Source organism: Arvicanthis niloticus, chromosome 11, assembly GCF_011762505.2.
Source record: "Arvicanthis niloticus isolate mArvNil1 chromosome 11, mArvNil1.pat.X, whole genome shotgun sequence".
Classification (NCBI taxonomy): Eukaryota; Metazoa; Chordata; class Mammalia; order Rodentia; family Muridae; genus Arvicanthis; species Arvicanthis niloticus.
In genome coordinates this window covers 59,693,723-59,708,941 of record NC_047668.1, presented here as the reverse complement: position 1 = coordinate 59,708,941, position 15,219 = coordinate 59,693,723, and the positions used below count along the sequence as shown (strand labels likewise).

The window sequence follows — 15,219 nt, the reverse complement described above, 5'->3', positions numbered from 1 at the left end:
GTAGGTGAGAAGGCAGCTGCCTGAGAAAGGGCGTGGGTTCCTTAGATCAAGGGTGTGGGGTGCCAGGGAAGAGAGAAGAGGAGGCAAGGCTGCCTTCCCGCCTAGGCACAGAACACACTTGCAACATTTTCTCATTTCAACACTATGCAGTGTTGGAGGCGAGGCCTAAAGAAGCGTCACAGTTTAAAAGAAGCAAAAGATGTCCACGCAGGAGCGGGTTCTATTTATTTACAACTTGAAGGCTGGACAGTTTTGCTATTGTGTGGTTTGTGACTACCCAAAGTGACATTTTTTGAGTTTTAAAATTATCTCTTTTTGCGCTGAGAAAAGAGCATATATGATTCATCTTAATATTGCTGAGGCTCAGTCAGCAGCTAACAGCTAGTATTTTGGGTGGGAAGCAGGCTTCTGTAGGCAGCTTTTTCACCTAACATAGAAGTAAAAAACACCAGAATATGCCTCAAGCTTCGTTCGGAATCATATAAATAGCTCGCTCTTGCACAGTTACAATCTAATGCCATCGTAAGCACTCCCACGGTTCATGAACTGCCTCATGTGCACTTCACCCATGCCCAGAGAAGTTGGTAGAGGGATGACAGTAACTATGCCAGTGGAGTTCCAGGGACACCTGACAAAGGGGCCGGCTTTGTTTCTGCTGACATCCTCATCTTGTGCTTTTGTCTGTGTTTCTTCCTGAATATTTCCATTTGTCATCCTCTGTAGAGCCCTCAAGTCATTCTGAGTCAAGAGACAAGCTATGGCCCCTGGGCAGATCCAGCCAATGGCTTGTTCCGTGTCGCCCACCAGTTCTGAATAATCTTTGCATTTTTCATGGTTAGAAAAGCATTTAGAGAATGATGTTTCATAACTTGTAAAAACCGTATGGAATTCAAATTTCTGTAGCCATAAATAAAATTGTGTTGGAACATGGCCATGCACATTCATTTACACATCTTCTAAAGCAGCAAAAGCAATATTTATTAACTGACTCTTATCAAAAATGTTTGCTGACCCCAACACCCCTAAAATCTTCCTTTCCATAGTAACTATTTGAGGAAAAGAATACAGATGTTTATAGACTTCAAATGTTTATTTGGGAAATTCAACATTGTCATTTGACTTCCACACAGGTAGAGTGCCCTGTATCTGAAATGTTTGTGACCAGAGTGTTTCAGGGTTTTTTTCACATTTTAGAATGTTTTCATATGCATAAAGGTCTATATTTGAGATAGGATGCAAGTCTTAACAGGAAAAGTATTTCTATTTCATATGTACCATATACACAGAGCCTGAAATTAGTCTCATATAATAGTTTTAGTGTACCTACAGGTTTGTGTCTGTGTGATATGTATATGTGTCTATGTGTGTGTGTGTCCATGCACACTTATGTGTATGTATAACCTATGCATGATAAGAAGCCAAGAGAGAATGTCAGCCTTAATCTCTTGAAACAGGGTCTCTGACTCTACCTGGGTCTAGACTGGTGGCCAGCAAGCCTCCATGATCCTCCTGTCTCTTTCCCCCACAGCACCTGGGCTGAACATGTGCAGCCATACCTAGTCTTTATATGAGAGCTGGAGACTTAAACTAGGGTTTTCATGCTTACCCAGTAAGCACTCATAACCCACTGACCTATCTCCCCAGTCCTGTGCCTATATTTTAACTATAACCTGTCATGTAAGATTGGGTATGGAATTTTCCACTGGGGTATCAGTTGACACTTAAAAAGCTTTCAGTTTTGCAACATTTTGGATTTCAGTCTTTCAGATTAAGGATATTCCATTTGTACTACAAATATTTATTGGAAACCCAATGCAGTTTGCCATTATTTGGGGGGGGGGGGGTTACACACCTAAACAAAATCAGCCAAGTTCCCCATTCTGGAAAAGTTTGCCTTATAATAACTGATGGTCAGGAAAGTCAATGACAAACTACAGAAGGCCTGCCAGAGGTACAGGCCTCAGGAAGGAGCAGGGCAGAAAAGACTACAACCAGAGATGGACATGACTCTGTTCAGAGGCCTTACTGACAAGACCAAGTTGGGGTAAAACCCCAAAAATGGCTGGGAAGAGAACAGTGAAGCAGTCCCAGACAGGCAGTGAGCCAGGTGGGTTATGGTGGGAACTTGGTCTCAGCTCCTTGAACATGGGCTATAAGAAGAGAGACAGAGTAGGGTTTGCTGTGAACAGTTTGTTTGAAGTCTATTATCTAGGTCCTGACTATAGTACAAGTCTGATCTAGAGTTTTCATTTTGGAAGATCTCAGTATAAAAGGAAAAGTACTTAAGTATTAAGGTTGTTTGAGATTCATTCTAAAAGCCCTGACTTCTTTATCTCTGTGATCTTTCTGTCTGTCTGTCTCTGTCTCTCTCTGTGTCTTTCTCTGTGGGGTGTCTGTGTGTGTGTCTGTGTGTGTGTGTGTGTGTGTGTGTGTGTGTGAACATAGCTTTTCTCAACCTCAGATTTTGTTTCTAATTTGCCATCTATAGGCATCTGGATCTATCGTCGTTGTCCTTGCTTCCTCTCTAGGCACAGCCTGGCTAATCTGAAATTAGAGTTATGCACCGACCTCAGTGGGACAGAAAGCTATTAAATATGGCTACAATGAATTTCTTGCTTTTGATCTATAATTTTACCTTGTTGGTTGGGTTGATTTTTGTTTGTTTGCTGTATATGCGTCTGGTACCCTGGAGTATGTTGTGTACCCTCTTCATTCAGGTGACCATGGGGGTAGAAGAGGGTGAAGAGCTAGAACTGGAATTACAGGTGGTTGTGAGCAGTCCCATGTGGCTTCTGAGAACCAAACCTGACAGTGTTTTTAACTGCCAAGACAGTTCTGGAGCCCCCTCTGCCTTGTTTTTGGTGGTATTTGTTTGGCTTTGGCTTTGGTTTGAGTTTGAGGGGCAGAGTCTCATAATGTGGTTTGGGCCGGCCTGAGACTTACTGTGTAATCCAGTCTGACTGGAAGCAGTTCCTTTCAGACACTCCTGATTTTTCTGGGATGGGAGGCAGATTTGCTCACCCTTTCCTCTGCCTGTGTCCAGTGACTGTGTACATGGTCAGAGTGAAGAACACCAGCTGCAGCAGGTGTGTGCTGCCCCGCCTGAGCAGGCTGGTAAAGTGTCAGTGCCCAGACCCCATCTCAGACGTGCTGGACCTAATGCATTCATTGCCTGTGCTAGGGTGGGGCCTGGGTTTGTAAATCTTTAACAAGCTCCCTACACTATTCTTAAACAAACACGGAAACTACTAGTGCATAGAAACTTTGCAAACCCAGTTTTGTTTCCAGTTTGGGTAGATTCTCTCCACTTCCAGTCCCAGGCTTCTCCTCTGCTGCTGTCTCAGCCCTTACCTACTGCATCAAGCCCATGTGAGGAACCAAGCAGCGAGCAGCGTGGAAATGAGTTAGTGTGTGAAGAGCAACAGTTCCTATGCTAATCTCATTTTCTGGTGTGTTTTCACTTTTCTATGGAAGCCAGGCTCCAGGTGTCTCCACACTAGTGCGTGCAGGGGTGGGCAGGGCATGTGCATGTGCACGCCATTCCTGTGGAGGAGCCTTTGGCAAGCACAACTAAACAGGAAGAAAGCACATACCTCTCCTTTGAGGCAAAGGTTACCACTTACTCTCTGCATCTGCCTTTGGATGCCCTTAAAAACTATAGGTTTTTGTGAGGTGCCAAGTTGGAAAAGATAAATTGGGCTTGAGTAACTATTGAATGCATTGATTTTTTTTCCAATAAAAATGTTTCAGAGGTAATTCATAGGAAAAGGAACCTGGCCCCACACAGTGGAAGAACATTAAGCAATTCTGGAACAAGTCAGATTTGTAAATTTATATCAAAATAATGGTAAATTCACTCATACCTGACTAGTAGTATTTGAAAGTAGTTTTATATGAAAACATTGTGATGAAATTAATTACAGGTCATAGGCCAGGGATAGGGCTGCAGCAAGAGAGAAAACTTTTCCCAGATTTCCCCTGTAGTGTTTCTAGTGGCCAAGCATCTTCTAGTAGTCTCTGTCTTACTAGGACAACATCTACCAAGCCCATTATTGTTTTGGGGGCCTTCCTTAAAATGCTTTTTCCACATGCTAACAGAGTCCTGATGGTGGACATCTGCTAAGATTACTGCCCCTTAAAGGCTTTTGTGAAATGTTTAACAAACTTAAGAAAACACAGTTCTGAACAAAGGCTTGGTTAGAACTCACGTTGTTTGACAGACTCTGTTTGCAATTAAAATATTCCCATTTTCTGTGTCCTTTCAATATAAAAATTTCTTGCTTGCATTCCACTGGAGAAGGTCAGGGTAATTGATCTGCACAGTTCTATTAGGCTCCCAAGAGTTTCTTTTTTCTAGAACAAGAAAGGCTCTGGCTGGCTCTCTCTCTCTCTCTCTCTCTCTCTCTCTCTCTCTCTCTCTCTCTCTCGCTCTCTCTCTCTCTCTCTGCCTCAGTTGAGGTACTGGGTTAAGTTTAGTAAGGTTTCCTGGAAAAAGCCTCAAGGGCTTTGTCATCACCTGATATTCAAGCCATATGTAGAACCAGAGATTAGGTCAGTGTATTGGGGCATTTTGATGTGCCAAAGGTGGTCATGGAAGACCTAGCAGTGGGGCAGCTTTGTGACAGAGACCTGGAGTTAGATGTGCCTGCCATCAGTTCCTGTGTGCCTTAGAGGGGTGATGTAACCTATTCACCCACCAGCTCTCTCGTCTGTAAGATGGGATAACCCTTCTTCTGTTAGTTACTTTTTCTCCTCCCTGGAACCAAAGCTCTTTAAGGAAGAAAGAACTTACTTGGCTTACAGTTCCAAGGCATGCAGTCCACAGTGGCGAGTCAAGTACATGGTAGCAGGAGGTGGCTGGCTACTTTGTGTGCATGTGCAATCAGGAACCAGAGCATGAATGCTTGTGCCCAAATCTCTTTCCTTCCTATTCAGTCCAGTACCCCAGTCCATGAGTCTAAGGTACTGCCTGCATTAGAGTGGGTCTTCCCACAGCCATTATTCTAATCTAGATAAACCCTCATAGATAGACCTAGAGATTTGTTTCCATAGCCATTCTAAATTCTGTCCGATCAACAATCAAGATCAGCCATTGCCCCTCTCCTGATGTAGATCATGACACATAGTGGTCAGTAAGTGGAGTTTGTCTACCTTCTGTCCCATGGGGAATTCATTTGCAGACTAAGTCTCTTTATTGCCATGGAAGTTCTTTGTGTGCATACTGTCCCTAAGTAGAGAACAGCCAGTTGGCGTTTAACAATTTAATCATTTTAATAATTCCATAAGCATCTAAGAATCTGAACTAACATTTTCAGCTTCTTCAGACTTTGCTCTGAAGAGGAGCATTTTCTGAGTGCCTTGTCATCATTGTCTTTGTCTCAGAGTGTTTCCATTGTCATCTGTTCCTCTAAAACTGAGAAGCAAGAAATGAAACCCAGCATTCCAGCCAAGACCTGCTGTATGCCATGAAGTGTGTTTAGCTTTACTACAAACATGTGGAGACAGCCCTGCACTGATGCCACCAGGAGCCTCCTACCCCAGTGTGGCTCCTGGATTTCTCTTCCTTGTGATTTTGAACACTCGTTCTGATCTATGTTTTATTTTCTTCTTTTCTCATTCACAACAGGATCCTTCCATTGCGTTATACCCCAATTTTACTTAACTAAGGATTGAGAAACTCTCGATACAGCTTAAAACTGAAACCATAACGTGAAGTAAGCACTAACAATAGATCTAGAAAGTGTACATGTATGTATGTGATATATGTATGGGGTGTGTGTGTGTGTGTGTGTGTACGCACACTCATGCACGGGCTTTAATCCCTCTAGATTAGCTGTGACATGTGTATCTTATACTAAGAAGGAGTAAGATGACATGGTGATAATTGTTGGATATAAGGTTACAGACACTTTTAATACTGTTTCAGTATATAGGTGAGGAACAGACTTTTCTTGAGGGGGTGTTCTTTGAGACCAAACCTTGCCCTATAACCTAGACTTGCCTAGAACTCACTACATAACCTCAGCTAACCTCAAACTCATACAGATCCTCCTGCCTCAGCCTTGCAAGTACTGAGACTGCAGAGTGTATCACCCTTCCCAATTAAGGGAGTCATCTTTAAAGTATTCAGGACTGGTCCCAGAGAGATGGCCCAGCAGTGGCTGCTCTTCTAGAGGACCTGGGTTCGATTCCCAGCACCCACATAGCTGCTCATCATCATCTGTAAGTCTACTTCCAGGAGATGCTAAGCCTTCTTCAAGCACCAGGCATGCACCTAGTACATAGACATACATGCAGGCAAAACACCCATACAAAAGACAGACAAGCCTGTCTATGAAAGAATTCCTAATGAAACAGGATGTGGGCTTTGGAACCAGAAAGTCAGGCTCACACACTGTAGCTGTGCACCGCAGCTGCTCTTCCTGGATATGATTCTTAAACCTTTGACCCTCACTGTTCTCACCTGTGGATGGATCTAGTTAAGTCTGGTTGGCAGAGTTGTTATGGAGTTTAGATATTATGGAGTGCCTGGCCAAAGCAGGTACTCATTAAACATCAGTGACTTGTTTTGTTGTAATGATTGTCCTGGAAGGCCTCCAGGACTTACACTCTGATGCCATGGGTGACCCAGATTCTTGAGGTCCCTGGCATTCCTCTACCTTGTTGTGATGTGCGGCTCACAAATTTATTTCCGAAAATGACGCCTTCAAACAGTTAAGCAGGCAGCTGATGTTTGTTGATAGTACCCCTTTCTCTTTCCTGTGGCTTGGAGCTAGAGGCAGCCTGTCTCCCGTTGATGGCCCTGAAATTCCCACGTCCATGCACTAACCTCCCACACTCCTTGGAACAGTACTGTGAGGGAGGCAGCATGGAGAAGGAGGCAGCCTGGACAGCTCCCTGCCTCTCAGAACCCAAGTCAAGAGGGTGATCAGAGCACCAGGGCTTGTTCCAGGTATCCCCCAAGGTGCCTCATCCTTACTCCTGGACATCCTTACTCCTTAACTCAGAGCAGTGCTAGTATTTTCTTTTGAAGTGCTTGGTGCTGTTTGAATGTTAGTATAACCCCTGTTGTTAATCTAATCCTATTAACACAGACACATCTGTTGTGAGAGTAGTGTTATTATTATCCCCATAGTACTGATGAGACACTTGAGTTGAGAGTAGGCCATGGGGGTGAGAATAAAGGCTGATCTCCTCCCGACTAGATAATGCCTTCTTCATCTTACTTGGAAGTTGCTATTTCATCATGGGTCAGTGTCAAACTCAGTTGTCCTAAGTCAGACTTTCAGACAGGCTGGCTTCCTACACTCTGTCATGTCACAATAATTCCCCTGTTGTCACACTGCGACCAAGTCAAGTCTTGAGTAGTAGAGACATTCTGACTAAGGTTCACAAAAGGCTCTATCAGTTTCATTTGCATGGAAAGGAATATATTAATCTTCATCAGAAACCGTTGCTATGATTATCTTTTAGAGCCAAGGAGGTGGCTGGAATTGCCTTTTTGGTTACCTTTTGTTCTATTCAAATAACTCTGTCGAAAAAAAGATTTTCAAATTCTGACTTTCAAACTTAGACATACCAATTTAGTTTTGTCTCTAAGAATTAGCACCTAACTTCAAGTTTCATAATCCATGAGAGATAAGTTAGAAGGTGCTTCTTCATCAAAACAGCCCTCTTACCTCCTCCCAAATTTAGCCTGTAGCTAGCCCTGCTGTCCCCACGGCTCCTCCCATGTTCTCACCCGCTGTCAGTGTCCCACTGCAGAGATCAGGAGTGGCAAGGGACTCTTTCTCCCCCTTCTTCACACCTGTCGAACTCAGCCCCGCAGGAGCCACTTCGGGGGTCAGCCCTGCCTTTGCCCCAGCAGCCCCACACCCCTTGCAGCATCTGAGCAAGCCCCGGACTCTCTTCTGCACAGGAGGGGTTTCCATGTGGTCAGCCCATCATCATCACCATATCAAATATATCAAATAATTGGAGCTCACAGGCCATAACTTCCACCTTCCACCCTTTGAAAATGTAATCGTCCTTTTATTTCATGGCATGGGTCTTTGTTTAAGTCACATGATCAGGATGACATTCAGGCTCTAAACAGCCTGTTAAATATTCACCCATGAGGTGGGTATTCATGTATGACTCAGCAGCACTTATTGGTGTGTGACACTGGACCTTAGGTTTCATGTCCTAACACGCTAAGAAATTCCTGAGTTGAGCGAGTGGTGAAGGAAACCTCCTTTGCCATGAGCCCAGTTAGAGCTCTTTTTCCTAATACCCGACAGACTTCAGCCAGTGAAGCACAGGAGCTAAGGGGTTCAAAGGTCCATTCCAAGAGTGTCAGTCTATCACATCCCAAATCAGGCCAGTCTGATGGTTGAGGAGGCCCGGGTGAGTGTGAGGTTTGAGGACGGATGCTGGCCCACCTGCTCTGTGCATCTCAGTATCTGCCTCAGGGAGCTTTCTTCTCATTGGCATCCTGACCCTGAGGATTTTAGGGAACCACACCAGCTGTTCTTCCCAACCCTGTAGCCTTTTATGATTAAATTCACCCTCCCCTCATGAAGCACAGTATGTCACTAAAAATATCAGGGACTCTAGTGACCTGACTTCTAATCTTGGTTTGACCACTTATGAGTCGTGCAAGCCTCAGGCCGTTTCCTGTATCCTCCAAGCCTGGCTTCTTCTCCTGTAAAGGTACAGTGATTGTTGGTTCACCGAGTTGTAAGGAAAGCTAAAGTGGACAGTGAGAAGGAGCAGCTAGCAACAAGTGTCAGTTTGATGGTCAGAGAGACAGGCCCGCCAGCACACCTCAAGTTCCTCACACCTCCACTTGTTTCCACCAGAAGCAATTTTTATTTATGGCCACATTCCAGAAAATTTAAGCAGAGAAAGAGAAGAGGAAAGAGGGAAAGGGAGAGAGAGAACAAGAATATGAGAGAGATAAAAATGGATAGATAGATAGATAGATAGATAGATAGATAGATAAGAGAGACTGATTCAGAGGATAACTATAGACTACTTTCCTTTTATACAATTTAACAAATGATTAAAGATCTACCCTATAATGTTTTATACAAGCCAAAAGCCCATTGCAGTAAATTGATTCCAGGGAACTGTCTAAGTTAGGCTCCCCGCTACCCCCTGGGATTATTTTTCTAAATAAGCTGTGAGTAGCCTGGATCTTTATGTTTTCTCTATTTTTCTACATTATGTGTATATTTAACCAGTAATCACAAGGCATAAATATTAGACTCTTTTTTTCTATAGAACTGTTCTTGATCTGTTTTCTAACCTAGTGGAATTATTAGAACATGATAAAGAATGTGCCTTGTATGTTAGAGGCAAGGGCAGAAAGCTGGCCCCTAGTTCACAGGGTGTAGCATTCAGCTTCTACACTGAGAGTAGAAGCCCTGGGCTCCTTCTTGGGCAGTTGCAGAGCACAGCTCTGTAGGTGGCGGGGCAGGCTGCTGCTTTCAGTGTCAGGTATCATGAACTACAAAGTCAGGACTATTTCCAGCCTATCTCCGACCCCCTCCCAGCATCTGGCTTTGTTTGTTGGGATTTTTCATTCCCATAAGCAAACATAAAATTCATCTTTACCAGGAAAATTAATTTTAAAAATCTGCAGTCAAGAGACATGTGTTTGGAGTTCAGAGTGTCCCCCGTGTCACAGCCTTAGACTGAGTCACCTTGCCCTACACTCTTTGGAAAAGAGTTTCCAGGTCGTCACTGTGACAATCTCTCCTTCACACACAACATTGGAGCTGAGAGATTTGTACAACAAGTAAGCACATTGTTATTTCCCAGCATATTACAGCGACAGTTTACAGATGGCATAGAAACATATACATTAAAATAAAACAAAAGAGAAACAGTGGGGTGGGGTCAAAAGGAGAGATTAAGGGTGAGATCCATGCTGTGAAGTTATGAACTGTTTCTTTTCATCGTTGGGCACTTAATTTCTATGGCTAAGGTTTCACTGTGTGAAAGTTCTGGCAACTGTTTCAGAATCAATACTGTATATCAGTGATTGAATCAGTGAATATTGATTGTATCTTCTTGTTTGTTCTTGTCCCTTTATCTTGTGTGCCTTTTACAATAAATTCTAGAATTGGCTCTCGAGTTCCCTGTGGCTCAGGCGGTGTTTGATGAATAACTTATCTTTGTCCAGCACTAAATCAGCACAATGAGCATAACAATATATTTAAATAATGTTCGCCCACCACTGCTCAGACACTTACCTGGGCCAGGTAGAAGTGGCAGGTTTATACAGCTGTGTGATACAATCTTGGGTTGTTCTTTATGATGTGTAACCTGTCGTGCAACAAACTGAAATAAAATACAGACATAAGCTTTCCCTTAGCTGTATTCATGAACATGTAGCTGAGTTTGATGGTAGTCAACTATTTCCCACAAGTATGAAAATATCATTGTGTGAAGGCCTCATTCCCATTCTCATTAACCCTCGGCAGCAGCGGTCAGACCAGATGAGATGCCAGCACTGCCTGGGTGCCGTGCCCTGCGTTGCCTAGGCCCTAAGACAAGGTCCTGTGCTCTTGTCCTTTCAGTGCACTCGGAGGCTCCTCGGCTCTTCATATCCCTGCTTTCCCAGGAGGAGGATGTCTCATTGATTATGTGCCTCAAGTGTGCCACCTGCTCACCAACAAGGTAAAAGCAAGTCCCTGACCCCTGTCTGCTGAGAGTCCCCATCTCCAGTCCCCACCTCCTCTGCTACAGCTGCCAGGTCACGGTTTGTGTGCCAGGCACCTCTCCCTTGCCTACTCTGAAGGACAGTTTATGTCTCTCCTTCTTCTTTGTGGTCCTCTTCTTCCCCCCCTTTCCCCTTCCACTGCCTGTCTTATATTCATCACTTCCCTTCACACAGGGTGATTTAATCATCACTTAAAGCTTCCCATATCTCCTACATGCATTTGGATGCATCTTGTGCATTCTCTCAGTCATCTGGTGTATACATGTGTCCGAAGCCAGCTCATGTTAAGATAATTCTTCAGAGGGCCTTTAGTTCTCTCTGCTTTCTTATCTCACTCATTAATTGTCCTTCATTCTTATCATGCCTGGGAGCAGTTGACCAGAGTTTTTGCTCCTCTAGAGGCAAGCGTTCTGGGTTAGCTGGCCTTCTACCTACCATATCAGATTATCTAAAGCTTTCCCTTAGCTGTATTCATGAACATGTAGCTGAGTTTGATGTTAGTCAACTATTTCCCCAAAGTATGAAAATATGCTTGTTAATGTCTAGCCATGATATTTAGCTGAAAACTAGAGATATTAACACACTAGTCACCCTGGCTCTTTCTTCTCCCACATGGACTGTGACTCAGTTGGTTTAATTGCCAAAGTGCTATTTTCTTTGCTCCTGTTGACTTGTTCATATTGGCTGGGAAAATAGATCTTTTGTTTATCTCTCTCATTCAGAAGATAGCTCGTCTCTATATAGGACATATTTTTAAAGAACAATAATATTTCAGAGGCCTTAGTATTATTTCTTAAATGTCAGGGAAACTGAAATCTGGCAAGACTACAGTGTGTGGGACTGGCCCAGATTCCAAGGCACTTAGCTCCTTGGAGTGGTGGCTTCTGCTGACACCCCCCCTCCCAATTGCTGCTCCCCTCTAAGCCAGAGCATAGGGCAGGATTCTTATTTACATTCTGGGGCTTTGCAGTGTCTTCAAATCTGTGTCCCAGAATTCTGGAGAAAAATGTAAATTGTATCTTCCAAAACTGAGAAGAAAGGCCTTTTTAAAGCTCCCCAATTGAGATTAATTTCTAGTCATATGTTTTCCTCAAAAAAAAAAAAAAAAAAAAAAAAAAAAAAGAGTATGGTTTTCTCAGAAATATAAGAATCATTCTACTTTTCTTATCTGGTTCCCTTTCATTAATTTTACTTGTCTTTAAAATTGGTGTTCCTCTGTTTGTTCTAAACGAGGACAGCATGGGCTGCTTTTAGGAGCAGTCTCTTCAAATGAATTTCCATAATTACATCGGAATCTATCTTTATAGCCAGTTTTGTTGTGGGTTTCTGTTAAAATGCTTTTCTGTTTTTAAAATCAAGTACACAGAACTGTTTTCATCCCTTTTTTAAACAAAGCAACTTAAGCAAACTTATCATCTGTTTTTCTTTTCTGAAAATAACATCTGATCCTGCATTAAGCCTGCAAAGTAAGCACTGTTTCTGTAAATTGACATAAACCGCTATTATATAAATAGAATTGTTTTACTTTTCTAAGGTAGAGCCTGGCTATCAGAACCACTTGTGTCATGGTTATGCCAAGTACTTTATCTTGAGCCCTCTTTAGCCATGAGAACACAGTGTGGCTGCAGCCATTCTAAACAGTTTTGGGAGGGTTTCTCTCATTCTTTCTTTCAGCTACAGAGAGACCATTATAAAGAATATGTTTTTATGGTAGAAGCTATTGTATAAATAACTTTCACCTGCCTCACATAATGATTTAACATTTTTTGTAGAAACTGTCATTTTGGGCTGACAAGGATATACAAAATGCAAAATAAATCGCCCATTGTAATACTTCTCATTCTGAATATTTGAAAGAATAAGGTATTATCTTACCTTTTTAATTTTATCTTACCCTTTCACTAGGAGTTCAAGATAACCAAAAAGCCCCACTTAATGACATTTCTTTATAAAGAATGTCTGCTGATAAATGCAAAAGGAATAATAGAACTTTTTTAGATCAACAGTTTTCAACCCCAAATGAAATAAGTCAGACAAGAATATTCCAACCGATGCTGAAACCATTAGGTGAACGGTTGGTGGAGAACCAGGTCTTCGAATACTTCAAGAGATACACCTGTATGGGGCTAGAGAGTTGCCTCAGCAGTTAAGAGCATTGGCTGCTCTTCCAGAGGAGCTAGGTTCAAATCCCAACACCCACATGGCAGTGCACAACTGTCTGTACCTCAAGTTCCAGTGGATATATGTCACACAGACATACATGCAGGCAAAACACCAAATGTGTATAAAAATAAATTTTAAAAAAAGAGAGAGATGCATTTGTAGATTGATGGTCCTGAGAAGTGGGGTATGTCTGTGTGTGTGTATTCTATGGCATTTTCTCACTATGGCAAGAGAGAGCATCCCTTTACAATGGACTTAATTAACCAAATAATGAAGTCCAGTATTACCTAGGAAGATTTCTTGCCAAAAACCATTAACCTAATCTAATCATACTGTTAGTTCTAACTTCCAATGTATAGGAAAACACAGACGGTAAAGGAAATAGAAAACTGAGGTAGTCTGTAAGAAAGTTAACCTAATCTCTGAAAAGGTAATGCCATTTATGCATGATAGTATGGACAGACAGACAGATAAGTGAGTGTGTGTGCCACACATGGAACACACATGCTTTTTATTATGTGATTAAAAGATTTTTAAAATATAAACAACTTACATTTCTAATCCTGAATTAAACAGTGTTTTGAAAACAATGTTTTGGAGGCGATGAAGAAGAGCTGATGTGGACAGGGTAGCCAAAGACATCAGAATGCTCACTAAACCTGCCGCGTATGACAACTGTATTTGTAGCTTTCTAAACACAATGTCTAATTTTTTTTTTTTTTTTGGAGTTGCATACTAAATGAAGTATTTGGGGTAAACCATCAAGATATCTCTAATTTCCTTTGAAATGTTTCAGCAAGATGGACTGACAGGTTGATAGGTAGGTAGGTAGACAGCTGGATGAAGCAGCTAGGCAAAATACTCACAGCTGTTGAATATAGGGTGGGAATATGGCCGTTCGTGTTCCTGTTCCTTCTGCTTTTCCAAATCTTTCCAGTTCTTCATATAGAGCATTTTTAGTCTGCCTGTACTAATCCCCAGCTTGGGTTCCCATTCCAGGTACAGTATGTGATTCAAGGCTACCACAAAAGAAGAGAGTACATCGCTGCATTTCTCAGTCACTTTGGCACGTAAGTTCTGCCTTATTCACACCAGATACCAATAGTGCGTCCAGCTCTCACGTGTGATACTCTCTCTCCTACACTCTGCCTGTGGTGCCTACCATAGAGCTGCCAGGATGACTTAGCTTTTAGCATTCTTTAGCAAATAATAGAACCAACTATGCTCCCTGAGCAGCCATCATGGGCGTAGAGCCGGCTTCTCATGCAGCTTGAGGCCCACTATACACTTTAGCCCCCATTGCCTTCTAGCAATTGCCTTCTTTCTTTCTTTTCTTTCTGGGTTTTTTGTTTGTTTGTTTGTTTGTTTGTTTGTTTGTTTGTTTTGGCTCCACTTTTTAAAATTAATTTTTAGGTTAGCGTATAAGTAATGGGTTTCATTATGCATTTTCCGCACACACTTGTTCCTCTCCTTTGTTCTGAGCACCCTTCGCATACCCTGTCTTTCTTTGCTGTCCCTGTTCCTCCTCCTTCTCTTCCCCAGTAGCCTCCTTCTGCCTTTCATGTCACAGGTATCCCATTACTCAATTCCTCCTCAGACTTTCTCCCTCCTCCTGCTTCTCTGTCTGCTTTCATGACCTGCACATACATATTGAAGTGTAGATTCCATATATGCAAGAAAACACATGCCATTTGTCTTTTTAGTCTGCTTTATTTCTCTTAATGTAATGATTTCCAGTTCCATCCATTTTCCTACAAGGGCCAGGATTTCATTCTCCTTAACAGGTAAATGAAATCCCATTGTCTGTGTGAACCACATTTGGGTTGTCCATCTGACTGATGATGGATATAGGGCACTTTATAAACACATTTTATCGTAGGTAACCTGGAAGGTTAGTGAGCCAGTGACGTCCCACGTGTAGAAGAGGCCATGCTGTTCACAGCTCCTTTCTTCTTGATGCTGTCAGGCTCTTATAAGCTTTCACTCGGGCACCAGTGTGTTTTCCTCATAGCCTGTAAAGGTGGAACACTCTACCCAGTGTTAGGACCAGAGATTTCAGTGCTCTGATTCTAGGTCCCACCTTATTCCAGAAAGGACTAGAAAATAATACATATACAGAAATATAACATTTCATTTCGAGTAAGTAAATGAAGATGAGACCAAGTACGAGAGTAAGTAAGTAAGAACAAATGAAACAAAGAGTAATATAATCTCACACTATACCACAGATGTTTGACTTTGGAAAAACTGCCAAACAATTCTCTCATTAATCGTTATAACATCTTTTGTTAGCCTAAATAGAAATGTCAATATCCAAGCAACATGGCTGTCTTTTATATGTCTTTCAT

General features: G+C 42.4%; 1 protein-coding gene across 2 annotated transcripts in view; it reads left to right on the top strand.

The window, feature by feature from the left end:
- Babam2 (BRISC and BRCA1 A complex member 2) overlaps positions 1 to 15,219 on the top strand; it is a 374,321-nt gene that overhangs the window by 287,972 nt on the left and 71,130 nt on the right. For both annotated transcript variants that reach the window (XM_034514429.2, XM_034514431.2), the window contains exons 8-9: positions 10,566 to 10,665; positions 13,871 to 13,941. In XM_034514429.2, coding sequence (XP_034370320.1) covers positions 10,566 to 10,665; positions 13,871 to 13,941 — 171 coding nt within the window. The remainder of the gene's footprint in view (positions 1 to 10,565; positions 10,666 to 13,870; positions 13,942 to 15,219) is intronic.